This window comes from Amborella trichopoda, chromosome 1, assembly GCF_054954075.1.
Source record: "Amborella trichopoda isolate Santa Cruz 75 chromosome 1, AtrichopodaSantaCruz75HAP2 v2.0, whole genome shotgun sequence".
Classification (NCBI taxonomy): domain Eukaryota; kingdom Viridiplantae; phylum Streptophyta; class Magnoliopsida; order Amborellales; family Amborellaceae; genus Amborella; species Amborella trichopoda.
In genome coordinates this window covers 49047654-49062674 of record NC_142336.1, presented here as the reverse complement: position 1 = coordinate 49062674, position 15021 = coordinate 49047654, and the positions used below count along the sequence as shown (strand labels likewise).

General features: G+C 36.5%; 2 protein-coding genes across 4 annotated transcripts; both read right to left on the bottom strand.

The window, feature by feature from the left end:
* Nucleotides 1–510: 510 nt before the first annotated feature.
* On the bottom strand, nucleotides 511–2087 carry LOC18442392 (uncharacterized). Its single transcript, XM_006852611.3, has one exon. The coding sequence runs from the start codon at nucleotides 1695–1697 to the stop codon at nucleotides 777–779; it is 921 nt and encodes a 306-aa protein (XP_006852673.3). The 5' UTR covers nucleotides 1698–2087; the 3' UTR covers nucleotides 511–776.
* An 8837-nt stretch (nucleotides 2088–10924) lies between these two features.
* On the bottom strand, nucleotides 10925–14729 carry LOC18442391 (putative F-box protein At3g61730). 3 transcript variants are annotated; one of them, XM_020672270.2, is made up of 8 exons: nucleotides 14587–14729; nucleotides 12901–13100; nucleotides 12673–12717; nucleotides 12302–12469; nucleotides 12154–12201; nucleotides 11753–11923; nucleotides 11395–11639; nucleotides 10925–11167 (listed from the first exon to the last, which is right to left on the bottom strand). In XM_020672270.2, the coding sequence occupies exons 1-8, from the start codon at nucleotides 14679–14681 to the stop codon at nucleotides 11156–11158; spliced, it is 984 nt and encodes a 327-aa protein (XP_020527929.1). In that variant the 5' UTR covers nucleotides 14682–14729; the 3' UTR covers nucleotides 10925–11155. The 3 variants fall into 3 exon arrangements, with proteins under 3 accessions (XP_020527929.1, XP_006852672.2, XP_020527928.1); XM_006852610.3 differs by having other exon boundaries at nucleotides 11532–11639; XM_020672269.2 differs by lacking the exon at nucleotides 10925–11167 and having other exon boundaries at nucleotides 11257–11639.
* Nucleotides 14730–15021: the final 292 nt, after the last annotated feature.

Sequence of the window (15021 nt, the reverse complement as noted above, 5' to 3'; positions counted from 1 at the left end):
CATACCAATGGAACATGAACCCCTTCGATCACAAGCTCAAAATCTAGGTGAATTCTCTTAGCAACCTAGTTTGAGAGAGATGTAATTGTAGTATTAGTTACCATTGCTATTTCATTGTCTGCTACCCATAAATCATTGTATGTTTTGTGTCGTGATGGCAAAGGAAGCATTGAATAGTGTTTCGCCCTACCACCTGCATGCTAAGTTTATGGTAGGACCAAAAAAAATTGGACAGTGTCGAGCTTATGGGCAAAAATAATGTTCATTTTCATCCATAATCGTTATGCAGTGGCTTCCTTGTGAGAGTTTAGATGAAACATTAAACAGTAGCTTTCTAGAAGATACCAAGCAAGAACGTAGAAATAATGTTCAATGACTTCAATTAAGTAAGTCATAATTTTATCTTTACATATTTGGTTTTTTCGATGCATTCATTTGGTCAAATTCGAAATAAATCCACAATTCTCTAACTCATTTAATTTTCGATAATCCATATTTCTTGCCCAATTATTTGATCCAAAGGCAATTTATTACCGATATTTTGGTTTGCCAATATAACCATACTCCCTGCTGAATATGGTAGTGATATCTACATAAATCATCATACCATTGCTGGGCAATAGGAAAAATTCAGCTTAACAACGTTACATAGCTAAGTGTGGCTTCCAGTTTAACAACATCACAGAGCTCAGATGTGGGTTCGATGAAACAAGGCTCAGGCATGAACACAGCAAAAAAAGCCGGTGACAACCATGAGAAGAACTCACTGCAGCTCCCTAAGCATTCTGCGCAGCAGCTAGGTATGCATTGAACTCCTCCCTCGCTTTGCGAAGGCGGGGAGTGACAGAAGTAGATGATGGAGAGGATGGTGTTGATGCTGCAAAGAAGTGAAAATGGCGGTGCGACGACGATGACGATGACTCCCCCGCTTTGCGAAGACGTGGGGTGACACAGGTGGATGATGAAGGAGAAGATGGCATTGATGCTGCAAAGAATTGAACATGGCGGTTCGAAGATGACTTCCTTGGGGAGTTACTCTTCTTTAGCACACCCCCGAACCTTCCACTTCCGAAAACGAAAGCAGTGGTGACTGGGGAGTGTGTCTCGTTCATGCCGGCCCTTATCAACTCTGATGGAAGGTCGAAATACAGTTGCCGGCTCCGCTCCCCGTCGCTTGGGATTGCGGAGGAGGCCCAGGATCCACACTCGAACCTTTCAAGAGACGCGATCCTAGAGATGACATACCCGTCTTCCTCATCGGCGTTTCTTTCCTTTACTTGCCTCCCCTTGGAAAAGCCGGGCAGGAACATGCACATTCCTGCTCCGCACCCCACCCTTCCATCACCGGAGATGCCTCCCTTTTTCTCGGTAATTTTACCTTCACCTCTACTCTGATTGTGTTCGTATTCGAGGGCCATCTGGTTTTGGTTTGGGTTGGGGTTCCTCTGATCGTTCTTCTTCCAACTCGAAGCACCGAGCATGAACTCGTCAGAGGGTCTCGACATTCTCCCCAAACCGCAGGACTTGCTCCGGCAAAGGCTCAGGCTTGTTCTCGGCGACTCAAGTGCTTGTCTCGCTGAGGAGGAAGCGGAAGAGAAGCTCAAGCTCGGCAGTCTAGACTCCCATTGAAATGCAGGCGGTGCCGATGATTTGAGTGATATGGAGTCTACTGATATTTGCTTTTCTTTCATCTCCATGAATTCTTGAGCTATGAAGATTTAAGTTGAGCTTGATGGTTGTTAACTATTTATACACAGGCGAAGAGCGAGAAATAGAGGAGGAGAATGAATGGGGGAACATTCCTTCTGGTTAGTGCTCAACATGTCCGTCCGGGAATATCGGGGATGTCGATGGGTTTTTAAAATTCATATTTGCAGCGGTCAGTTCATGCACCACACTTCCTTTTCGCTTCGCACGAAAAGGGTAGGAACACTATTTATTATTTTTTCATTTTTAGTCGGGTGATGCGAGTATTAGGGTTGTTGGATGGATGGAAAAATTTTGGGAAATTATCAATGATATTTTTTTTATTTTAAAAAATTAAGATTTTATTTCGTTATTTTTTACTTGGAAAATTTACTTGAAACTAGCCGTTATTCCTTGGAAGGTATGACATGAAAATAGCGTTATTACTTGAAAGGACGCATCCGCAAACTTCTTTTATTTTTTGTCAAGTTCGCCCGATTGCAATATTATTCTTCCAAGTTTTTTTCTCTCTCTAAAAAAACTTGGAGGAGAGATAAAAAAACACGATAAGTTTTTGAGTGTAAATAAATCTGTCCGAGGGCCAGTGTGACCAAAAAAAAAAAAAAAATCCATAGATGCATCCTTCCATATTGGCTATTTGTGGGCTATATTGTTATAACAGTAAAAAAAAACCGATCCATACTAAAATTTCCCTTTTTAATTTAAGGCTCATACCTATTCTCTCTATTTATTTTTTTTATATCCAAAATGATCTTCACATACGAATAGGTCCGTCGAGCCTTTACGGAGCTATTAGAGTCGTAAAGGCCCCAAGGGACCTTTGTGGCTTTACGGACCTAGAGACATGCCTGAGACCTTTACGTTCCTATTAGGTCTGTGAGTGCCCTACGCCTTGGTTTTTAAATTCTGAAAGTATTTGTGGAAGATATCTATTTGCCGAAGGACACACTTTGGACAGACTTGTTTTTTTCTTAAAAGGGTTCAGGTAGCATATGGATGCATCTGTATGGATGCATCTGTAGCTGTAGAGGTAAGGTGCACTTCAAATTTTTTCATGGTATATAATTTTGATGTAAAATGTTCTTAAGATTATCTCAAAATCTATTTTTATATCTAATTATAAAATTTAAAAACTTAAAAATGGTTAAAATCAAGTAGATCTATAAACATATGAAAATCTTGAAAATGGACCGTGTAGATAATATGTTGTAAAATGCACTATTTCTAAGGCTTAAATTTTTTTTATTTTTTATGTTCATACATCTCGATGTCGAGATGATCAATCAAAGGGTTTTTCAACATTAAAACTACCTTTTCAGATGGATTTATGAAGTGCATCCGTAGTTGTATATATAAGGGTGCAACCTTACTTAAACTTTTTCCTTTTTTAAAAGGTATATATTTTCCTCGAATATACTTGGGACACAAGTGTATCCAAAGCATATCCCGGGAAAATACATATCTTCCACAAATAGATATCTTCCACACTTGTTCTTTAATGCAACTTGGTTCTGTCCTTCAGGTTTTCAATTGTCTTACCATTTTTTTTAAAAAAAAAATTTATATAAGGTGTCAATCCTATACTATAAAAGTAATGTGCACCTCAAAAATCCATCTATTAATGTTGTTTCAATATCGAAAAACCACACAATGGATTATGTTGAGCTCATGATGCATGGTGTAAAAAAAAAGATTTCAAGTCTTAAAATAATACATGTTGTACCACATTATCTTGACCATGTATCTTCAAAATTTTCAAGTTGATCTACAACAATTTTGGAATTTTAGGTTTCCTAAATAGGGGAGAAATAGATTTTTAGGCTAAGCAAGCAGGCTGGTAAAGCATCAATGCTTGGGGCTACTACGAACTCAATAGGTTCATATGGTTTTATAGCCATTTGTCTGTGAAGATCATTTTTTTGGTGTTACAAAAACGAGAGAAAATTTGGGTATGGTTTTAATTTGAAGACAATAAGTTTCAAAATTGTAAAAATTTAAGAGATATTGTATATAATTTCTAAAAAAATTTTAGAGAAATTTACATAGGGACTGATTTTATGGAATTAAAAAGGTCCAAATTTTTCAAAAATTTATCGTGAGATGTTAGTCCTTTGAGGTAATTTTTATTTGTAATGTGACCTGGTTAAACGGTGGGAAGTGGAACTTCAAACTGCTTCAAATGCCTACGTGGTATCGTTAAAAAAAAAAAAACCTACGTGGGGCGGGGCACCAACTGGGGGAGGCAACTCCATATTGTGCACTTCAACGTCCTTTGGACCAAGGGCCAATAGGCATTCTGAAGAGTTAATTGTCCCTTTGGACCCAAAAGGGTGGTTCAGAATTCTGGAATGCCCCGGCCGAGCGTCCATCCGGTGGGTTGACCTGGTCCGGGTCTGGGTCCATGTTTTGGACCCCATGGTCCTAGACTTGAGTTAGACCAGATTGGATAAGGGTCCAAGTTTTGCAATCCTTTTAGAATTGGTTCTCTTCCACACCTGAAGGTCGGGGAGTTTTTTGGATTGATATTTGGGAAAGGTTTCTATACTTCCCCTACAGCATGGAAGTTCTATCTCCTCCCTACTATCCAGCCGTCCAATTTTGATCAAGAGAGTCACTCATCGTTTGATATTAGATCCGACGTTTCAAAGTATTTTATTTTTAGTTGTTTTTATACAAATTGTATGAACATGAAATTTGATACGTGCCATATTCTCATTGGGGCGCACCTATCAAATAATTTTTTGATAAAATATAATGACCAAAATACCTCTTAAAATTTTCAGCGGTATTTTTATCATTTTATTTTATTGAAATTTTTTTTTTTATATTTTTCGCTAGTGCAAGTTTAATATAGGAATGGATGTCCAAATTTTGATGTCAAAATAGTTTATAGAATTTTTTTAAAAATAAAGCAGTGTAGAGACGTGACATTGTAATTGAGGCAATCTTAGCCCTCCATTCAGAATGGACGGTTGGATATGGGGAAGCATATAAGTTTTATGTTGTAGGGGAGTCATAGAAAGCTTGCCCTTGATATTTATGTCAATCTATAAATCTTGCAAATTCTTTTTCCTACTTCGGCTATCCCCATTGGATCTGGATGTGACCTCCGGAAGGTTGCCTCAAACTTAACTTTGATGGTAGCACTGTAGATAATTTGGGGCCCGGAAGTGTTGGTGGTCTTCTTCGTGACAATGAAAGATTGGTCATTTTCTCTTATTCTGGTCCATGTGACTCTACGACGGCCAATCAAGCTGAAATGCCCGCCCTTTTACAACTTGCAAATTATTATTGATAAGGGCTTTACTAGGGATATTCTTATGGAAGGTGATTACTTGAATGTTATTAAATGGTGCAGGCAAGAGCAAATGAGTCTTTAGTCCTTACATATCTTTTGGATTAAAATTCTTGATCTTTGTGCTATACTAAATTTGTGGACTTCCTTCCGCCATACCTACTCAGTGGCTAATGATGCTGCTGATGGCTTTGATAAGCATGGAGTTTATCTTCCTTCTATGCTTATTTCCAACGTTTTGATTTCAATATTGTAATCTCATGCTTTTTAAGCATCTTTTCAATACAAGCATATAACATTTGTCAGAAAGAGAAAAAGGGGCCAGAATATGAGTATGATATCAAATACCCATATATAAAATATTTTTTAAAATAAATAATATTTTGATAAATTTGCCAATATACGCATGATATGTATATGTATATATTTGAAATATATATTTTTGAACCTAGATTGGGTTTGGATCTGGGGTTGTCAACCCGACCGATTGCCACTCGTGGGGGTCGTTGAAAGGTGAGAGCGAAGTGCCCAAATTTCTAAATGGAACTCTGTGAGAGAGAGAGGCATAGTACATTGTCATTATTAATAATAATAATAATAATAATAATAAATAAATAAATAAATAAATAAAAGAGAAAGAAGAAAAATGAAAAAGGAGAGGTGGGGTCCTTGTATATAGGGATTGTTGGGTGGCAAAGCCTTTAACATGGCACTTAATGATGCACCAATGATTGATTGACCAATGGATAGGATAAGAGAGGTTTATATCATAAGTATGCACAGTATGCATGTTCTAATTGCCATTCATGGAAGCATGTAATGCCAGGCACGTCGTAAAGGAATATTTTTATTTTTGTGCTTTTTATTAGACAATCCCATAAGAGATTAAATAAAAGAACACTATCTTTTGCCTTGGTGTTTATTCATAGGATTGTATACAATAACACCATTTACTTTTTTATACAAGGTAGTCACAATTATGTACAACCATCTAATGTGAAATTTGATAGTTTAGGTGTATCCCAAAGTTCAAAAAAATTTCTTTAAAGTTTGAGCTTGATCAATGTAATAAATGTAACCATCTAATTTCACATCCAATGGTCAAAGTTAACTGTGACCATCTTGTATCAAAGGTAAATGATTTCATTGTATACTATTCCTTATCTAATAGTTACTATGATTGTATCTTAAAATTTGAGAATCTTTTATAATATAATTTCCAAATTTATCTCACTTCTAAAACTATCTATGCCATATGTATTTTCGCAAGAGGGCTAAAATTTGGAATAACACTTCAAAAAATCCAATTTATATCACTTAAGAAATCCCTCTTAGTTTAATGTTGGTTTAATGCTCTTTTTAATAAGTAAAAAGCAAGCAATTCAATTTAAAAAAAAATAAAAAGCTTGAAAAGAATGTCGCAAACCCATTGATTGCATGTTAATAAACTACATAATTATCGTTCTAACTATGACCATAGAGTTTATACAATTTTTTTCCTTCTATAATATTTGTGAGTGTCAATTATGCTAAGACTTCTGATTTATATAATCACATAGCAATAGTTTCATCTTTTGAATCTCTCTCTCAAGATTGTCAATAGTATATGATTCCTGTGAGGAGCCTTTTTCTACCCAGTAACCCAATGGCCATGAAGTTAACATAGGGTAAACCCTTGTCAAGGGTTGACCTTAGGAGAATCTTTGAAAAATTTAAAGGCAACGAAAAGAAAAGTAAATCATACACGTTTTTTTTATGATTTTTTTTTAAGAAAAGTATATAATAAGATTATTTGTCTTTGGTACAAGGTAGTCACAATTAATCTTGATCATTGAATGTGAAATTGAATGGGTGTATTTATTCCATTGATCAAGTTCAAAGTTCAAAAGAAATTTTATCAATACATCCAAGCTATCAAATTTTATATTAGACGGTTATAAATAATTATGATCTCTTTGTACCAAAAGTAAATGATCTCATTATACAGTCCTTTTTTCTTATGTGCAATAAAAACATGTTAATTGCAGCACCAGTAGCATATACGCGGCCCCTAAAGTATATTTCACAACATCAGCACTTGACAAAGCCGATTGTAAATATAACATAGTTGACAGTGGTCCTGACATTGTATGAAGTTGTCCAAAAAAACGGAAAATAATATAAAATTAGTCAAAACAGCTCTAAAGCTCATTGAGGTGGTAGATTTATTTCGTTGATTAAGTTTGAAAACTAGAGGTGCTCCATTTCGACCGTTAACCCTTCAAAAAAGATAAAAAAGACCGAAAGTGGTAGTGTTATGGGTTGTCAATTTTATTGGAACCGGATTGGCCAGCGAATTCATTAGGGGTTTGGTCTAGCCTAAACTGGTCTCAATGTTAATCGAATGTGTTAGATGGTCTTTTTTAGTAAGCAAAAAACTCAGGAGCAATAACAAAAACTATAATATATTAAAGAAAAGAAGGGGCTAAACCCTGGGTAGTCGGTCCAGTATGTTAAAAACGGCCAGAAAGATGGGCCAAAACTGCTCAAATAATGATTTGCTTAATTTTTAACTTTACTTAATTTTTGCTCGAGACCAGATCAAATAATAGAGAGGTCAATGGTGTGACCAATTAGACCAACATGTCTTAGTCCGTCCTGAAATTACTGCTCGGAACAAATGGGCGTGTTCACATTATTCAGCTTGGCAGTGTTTGTGTGTGTGTTTGTGTTTGTGTCTGAGGATAATTTCTCCATAGAAAAAATTGAAGCCAAGGGAAATTGGCTTTCCCAATCCGTCGAGACTAAAAGCTTGTCTAATTTGCTCATAACCAAATTAACCAGGCTAATATTAGACTAAGTATACTGAACACTAGACACCGGGAGCTCCATTAGTCCATTTGTCATGACAAAGTTATTAAATAATCCCATCCCACCATTATAAGATACATCTGAAGAAGTTTCATCAGAATTATAGATGAAATTGAAATTCCACCCCCCCCACCCTCCAAGCAAGCAGACAAGCAAACATCCTTCAAACATGAAGTTAAATTATTAAGAAACACATGTTTAAGAGCATGAGTATTCAGCCCATATACATTCATAAGCAACCAACGAAAATGAGAAAAATGACCCTCAAAAACCATTCCCAACAACCGATCATTGATGATTGTTTGAGAACAAAGCATTTTTGATGGGCCAAATTGCCCTAAGGCCACCCTGAAAACCCACAGCATCTACCCCACAAAACATAACAGGTTTCAACCCCCAAAATTTTCTAATAGTATTAATAGTAGGACCAAACATTTTAGTTTCTTGTAACAAAATAATATCAAGTCTAAACTTATTAACCATAAGTTTTAGTTACTGCTTACGTTTAGCACTACCAAGTCCTCTAACATTCCAGGATAAAATTATCATGGAACAAAAGAGGAGCAGCCCTAATCAGCTAACAACAACGAACCACAAGTAAAAGATTGGGCACTCGACCTCTGAAGTGCCCTCTGAAAATAATCATTATCACCTGAATAGTAAAACACCTCAACTGTGAAGGGCTCACAGGCAGCCTTGGGCAATTGTCAGAAACATAGGACATATGATGATGAAATTTCTATGGGGGTTCATATGATAATGGAAAAAGGTATATCATTTGATCCATTAGGAGAGAATTCATGCTCTTAAGAAGGAAGGTTGTTTGGGAATAAAGAAAGTAAAGATTGTGAATCAAGCTCCGTTAGCAAAGTGGTAGTGGAGGTCAATGCAAAATGAGAAACAATTATTCAGGTAGGTTGTGGTGGCAACAACGTATGGGATTACGTAGCGTAAGCTGGAAGTATCGAGAAGTCTGGTGTTGTTATATTCTTGTAACTATTATATAGTCTCAATAAAATTAAGTGATATTATAAAAATAATAATTTAGGGTGTATAAGGCCCAAGAGACAACATGACTAAGTAACACTTACTATGGCCTAATTACAAACGGCAACCGAAATGGTAAACTTAAGTCTGGCTTACCTATGTGTTCTCGTATTTCTAAAGGGACAAAGCCTCTAGTGAACAAGAGTATATCCTCAAATGTGAATTGCTCAAGTTATCAATGAGCTTATTAAGCTTTGGAAAATTTTTGTCCTACTCCCAAATTATAGCAGTTTTATAAATAACTCGCATAAAAAGAAAATCCCTGAAATAATAAAGACTCTCTGCCTTCAATGTTGTGAAACCTTAGAAAAGTATTCTTACTATTTAAAAGATGGAAAAATGCATAGTTGATGTTCAAATTTCTTTAATTTTTACGTCCTTTTAGATTTTTCTTGGAATATATACGCCACGATGCCATAGCATTGAAGAGAGAGGGTTTTACTTTTTTAGAGAATTCTATTTTTTTTATAGGAAAAGTCTTAAAAATGCTATAGGGCGAAAATGAATAGTTGTCTGAAAATCGCAATGTATATAGCATGTCCGGTGCGGTCGATTTATCCACACCATCCAAAAAATTGGACGGCGCTGAGCCCATGGATGAAAACACTGTTCATTTTCTCCATAAGCACTATGTAGTGGCTTCCTATCTAATGTAATTTATAGGGTATTTTCTTAGAAGTGCATTGAAAGAATTTGTTTTGGCATTTTAAAAGCAACGGAAAAGGACACCATCCCCATCTCCATAATAAGGACCTAATAGACTCTTTGAATCCATGTAAACCTTAGGGAGCCCCTCTTAATTTAAAAAAGAAAAATTGTTTGGTGCATCCAAGCCCACACCTGTTATTATGCGGGCATGGAGATTTACACCATCCACCAAAACCAAGTCCCGTAAATGATAGTCCTCCAAAGAAAAAGTAAAACCAACAGTTCAAAGATTTTCTCCAAAAAATATCATCTCTAGTTTTTAAAATTTATTTATTTTTATAGATTAATAATCTCCATGTTAAAAATTACATATTCCTTAAACATTAGGATCAAATTCTATTTAAAAAATAGATTATTCAGGGGCCCGTATTTCTACATGTGAGTCTATGGAATCAGAGAAACCGTATCCTTTAGGGTTTGTTTGACAAAACAGAATTTGAATATTTAATTTTTTAAAAATCTGAATAAAGATATTGCCCAGTTTTTTCATATATTTGAATTATTTATTATTCTAATATATATTAAGGTGCTATTAAACATACCCCCTGCATTAGCCCCTATGTCTGTTTCCCTATACCCTTCCCACTATTGGGTATTTATCTCTCTACCTGCTTACGCTAGCCCTAATCATTAGTCCCTTCGCTCTTACTCAGAGCCTCTCTCTTTATCCTGCCCTCACTGTGCGACTCTCTCTCTCAGTGTTCTCGGCTGATGCTTTCGATTCTAAATGTTGTTTATAGCAACTAGTTAATTGCGTCTCTTCTCATCTTTTCTAGCAAACCCAAACACTGCATAGAAGCCATTGAAAATATCAATATGTAATCGGGATGCCAATATGGACGTGAGAGTTATCTTTATATAGAAAAGGTTATATAGATGGTTATCATTAGAATAATGATCTTTCACGTGTGTTTTTCCTTGTCTCTTGCACTCCCCATCAAGCTGATTGAAGAGACAAGAATCTAATGGTGGTGAGGCCTTAGACAAAATATCCGCAATTTTTTGCTTCCCTGAAGAAATTGAACTATACGAGTACCAAATGTGAGTGGTCTTATGGTATAGGGTATACAATTGTATATGCACTCCCATAATAAAAGGAACATCAAAAAAGGAAGTTATAGCAGAGTATCGATAACTATTTTTCAAGGTAAGAAGAGGTCCAATCCTCCATCCTCTCATTGCATTTGCATATCTTAAGTCTCTATACAACATTTTTCAAGTTAATTGAATTGTCGTATTGAATTAGGGAATGAACTGTTTCTAGGAAGTCATTTTCATTTAGAATCAAGCAATGCAATGCGAGAGAGAGTCCAAAGATACAAGAAGTGGAAGTAGTTATTTTTATGTATAGAATCCACAGGTTAATGGGTATTACCCAATTGTGAGACCACGAACCAATGTATGTTTATTTGTAAGAAAAAAATGAATCGAGAATCATCACCAAAAAAAATACAAAACGGGAGAGTAGGAAGGAAACTCAAATGAGTTGCTGTGAAATTCTGATGGAGACAATGGGACCATTTGTTCCGCCCTTCATCATGTGGTACCTTACATGCAGACCTGAAGATTTCAACAAAAATTAGTATTTTATCCTGTGTTTTCTCTCCTCCCGTTTTAATTTGGTAGAAAAATTAGTAAAAACCACATCATTTTTCTCTCTGATAATTAAACTAATTTAATTCTAAATTAAAAGGTCCTAAGTTTGAACGCTACAAGTACATTTTACACGTAAATGAACCGTCCACAAATTTAGAAAGGAAAAGAGAGGAATAAGCAATGCCCAATACCCAAGTGGGTGCCTTGGCGTTCGGTTCATACTTCGGACTCTTATTTAAGTCTGTTGTGGTAAGGTTACTTCTCATTTTATAGGAAGCAAGAACCAAATGGTCTTTAAAAAGGGCATTTTTGACATGATTCTTATGACCTTCATTTTGCTGGAGATTTGTGTTAACAGCAACAGCATGGTGAGTAATCCTGGCCTTTGGCTGCCAATCGTTGGCTTGACCCATCCATGCCTTCATGTCCGTGATCTCTGGAAAAAAAATGGCCAAGCTTAATTGTCAATTAATCGGAAATAAAATCAAAAGTACCCCCACGGCAACTTTCCCTTTCCCATTTTTTCTTGAATGACCCATAGATATTTACCAGATGTGGAGGGGCTTTTAATGCGCTTCATGTCGAAAATGCCCCCTGTTGCGCCGTTGCAGTTCTTCTCAATGCGGTGGGACCCAAGTTCTTGGTATTCCCACTCGCCGTTTTTGAATCCCTCACATAGGAATAGCTCCAAGTGCCTCACATCTAGTATTTGCATCGTGCCTAAAAAACACACATTTGCAAGAGAGAGAAAGTGAGACAGAGACAGAAATAAAAGACAGAACAGAGGAATTCAGAGAGGGAGAGATAAGAGTGGTAGAAAGAGAGATGAATGGGAGACGACTCAGAGACCGTGGCTAGAAAGAAGAATAGAGAAGCTTATTGGCGTGAGAAAGTAGGTGATATTGAAACATCATACATGAAGTTTTCGAAAAATGGTTTTGGTGATTCACCTTCGCAACTGTTGAGATTGCAGACAGGGCAGCGTACCAACTGGAGATCTGACATTCCCCAATCCCGTGTGTTAGAGAGAGAAAGAGAGATGGGGGTCAAAAAGGGGAAGAACAATGAGGTAGAAGTTCTTATGATTAGGTATTTCACCGGCAATCCATATTCCTGGTTTGACATTGTCCAAAATGCACGCCCCTGTCTCTTGCACTAAATTCCCAGCGATGGATTTTTTCTTCAGAATTATTTCAGGCACGCACAGGTTTTCAGTCACAAGGGCTACAGTGGACTCAAAAGAAAACGCTCCAATTCTCATCCAATCTGGAAGAGACAGAGAGAGAGAGCTTATTGGCATTATGCAAAACTCTGTTTATGGACATAAGCAATTGGAAGTTGGAGCATGAAGAGTTTACTGTTATTCTGGTTAGAACATTAGCCACCATAAAAATATAACCGTCCATTTAAAGGATTGAATCACTAGGTTCCATATTTAGGAGTCAATGTTAGGACTAGAAGAAACGCACCAATATGTTTCTCGGTTTGCCTGAAGTTGTACGAGTGTGAACCATCTGCTACAACAAAACCAGCAACAATATATGAAAAATTAATAAAGTAATCCTCTGACTGAGATTTTTTGAAATCAGTAAGTGTACTGTCAACGAGCGATTGGGGCCCCGGGGGGAGGGAAGAACAGGGGATGGGGATGTGTAGTAATAGTATTTAGAGAGAGAAAGAGGATAGAGAGGACTCGCCAAAAGCCGCCTTGTATAAGTGGCGCCAACAGAAGGAAACATGGGGAGAGGACGGGAGGGAGAGGTCTCTCAGGCAAGCGAATCTCCAGACACTCTCTTCGGCCAATAGGCGCTGAAACCACCGATTGGCGAGACCCATTTTCACCAGACATTTGCCATCCATGAACTTGGCGATCTCTGTCCATATGTCCTCCTCAAAACTGTTTTGTAAACACGTATCATCATCAGTTCCTAAATACCTTACATTTCCCGTTCAAAAAGATTTTGGTTTGAGCCTCTATGGTGATTTACAATTGCTATTAACTGCAAAAAGGGTGCCCGAGATTAAACCTATTCCTCATATGAGTTGTATGAACCGATTTAGACAGACAGAGAGAGAGGGCTGTTTTACTCTCAACTCTCAAGCATCCATATGAATCGATTTAGAGAGAGAGAGGGCGCGTATGAAATGACAAGAAAAGTTCTGTTATACTCAAAACATTCTGAAATAGTTCATTCACATAAACCACAAGAATCTATTTCTTTACTTTTTGGTTTCTTTTCTTTCTTTTTTTTCACAGAAAAACAGCTCTTCTATATTTCCAAAAGATTTAGGGCCATTTTAGTCATTTTAACAGTATCATTCCTTCCAATTAGTTTGATCTGTTTCGTTTAAGAAATCAAAATGGAAGATTTCGGGAAACAGAAAGACAAATAGCGATTCCACATTCTCGGAAGCCGTAAACTTGGAACTTAAAATGAATTCACGTAAACTGCTAACTTAATGAAACCAGAGGTTTAACGAACTGATAATTCACAGTTTTCATTGATAACGATCACTGAAAGGTGAAATCAGTCCAGAAACTTTAATTGTTCAAATATTTTACTTAACTGAAACATGAATCTGAAATTTTGTAAGAAATCAAATGATTTTGATTGAACTTTCAGATATAATTAATTAGCCCAGAGCTTCACAGAACTTCCCACTCTACGAAATAGGAAACGAGAACTGATTAAACAGAGAAAACAGAAGATCTACTAAAGTTGGCAAATAAAAATACAAACAACTTAATACTAGACTCCTATGACTAATGCTCGCTTTATACAGTTTAAATCCTCATAAATAGCAGCGAGATGCAAAAAATGGATCCATAAAAGGGGAAAATTCAAGGGACTTCGTATCTAGGTCAAACATGTAACTGATTATGCTTCAGACATATCAATAGAAGAAGATTTGCATCTTATCAGGCCTACATCAGTAAGAGAGATTTCAATAATTCAAGCATTGAAAGTATTCAAGATGCAAAACTTAACTGCAAGATTCCATTCCTAGAGAACATTTGAAGTTGATGATAGCTCGGAGAGACTTGAAAGTTGAAACCAAATGAAGTTACAACTATTAATTGAAATTTGAAAGAATTCGTCATTGAAATTATTTGAAATGGATTATAGCTCAAACGGATTTGAAACATATGAAATATGAAATTACAAAATTTGAACCAGTAACTGAAAGATTTTGGTCACTGAAACATTCAAAATGCATTAAACAGATTTGAAATTGCTGAGGCAAAACGATAGTAGTACCTGAGAGACTTCAATCACAATCAGAAAATGGATAAAAAAATTGAACGAATTTGAAATTTGAAAGTGAAACTCTAAAACTGATCAGAATTTAGAGACTGAGCAGAGAATAAAAGGATTGGCTACCAGATGAATCGAGACTGTGAGGGACATTGAGGAGAGCGGCAAGATGATTTCAGAGCATCTCTCTTCATCGATTTCGCCATTGTTCCCCTTCCCATGGCTTTCACCCCCCTCTTTCTCCCTCTCTCTCTCTCTAAAAGCTGAGAAATGGATCGTATGAGAATGAATGGGAGCTGATCAGCTGCTATTTATAGTGTTTTCTAGTCATGCGGGTTTGAACTTTTTCTCGGCAGACATGGACATAAGGGCAAAATGGTCATACCCTTTATGTGATATGGCGGGGTTGAATTGTTAAATATGGCGGGGTTGTATTGTTAAAACTTTTGCTTCGCACGCTCAACATGACTTACATGAGCCTGAGCCTTTTCTCCTATTGATTTCAAGAAAAAAATAAAAAATTCCTATATTTTTTAAGATAATATGGAAAAGATTTAATTT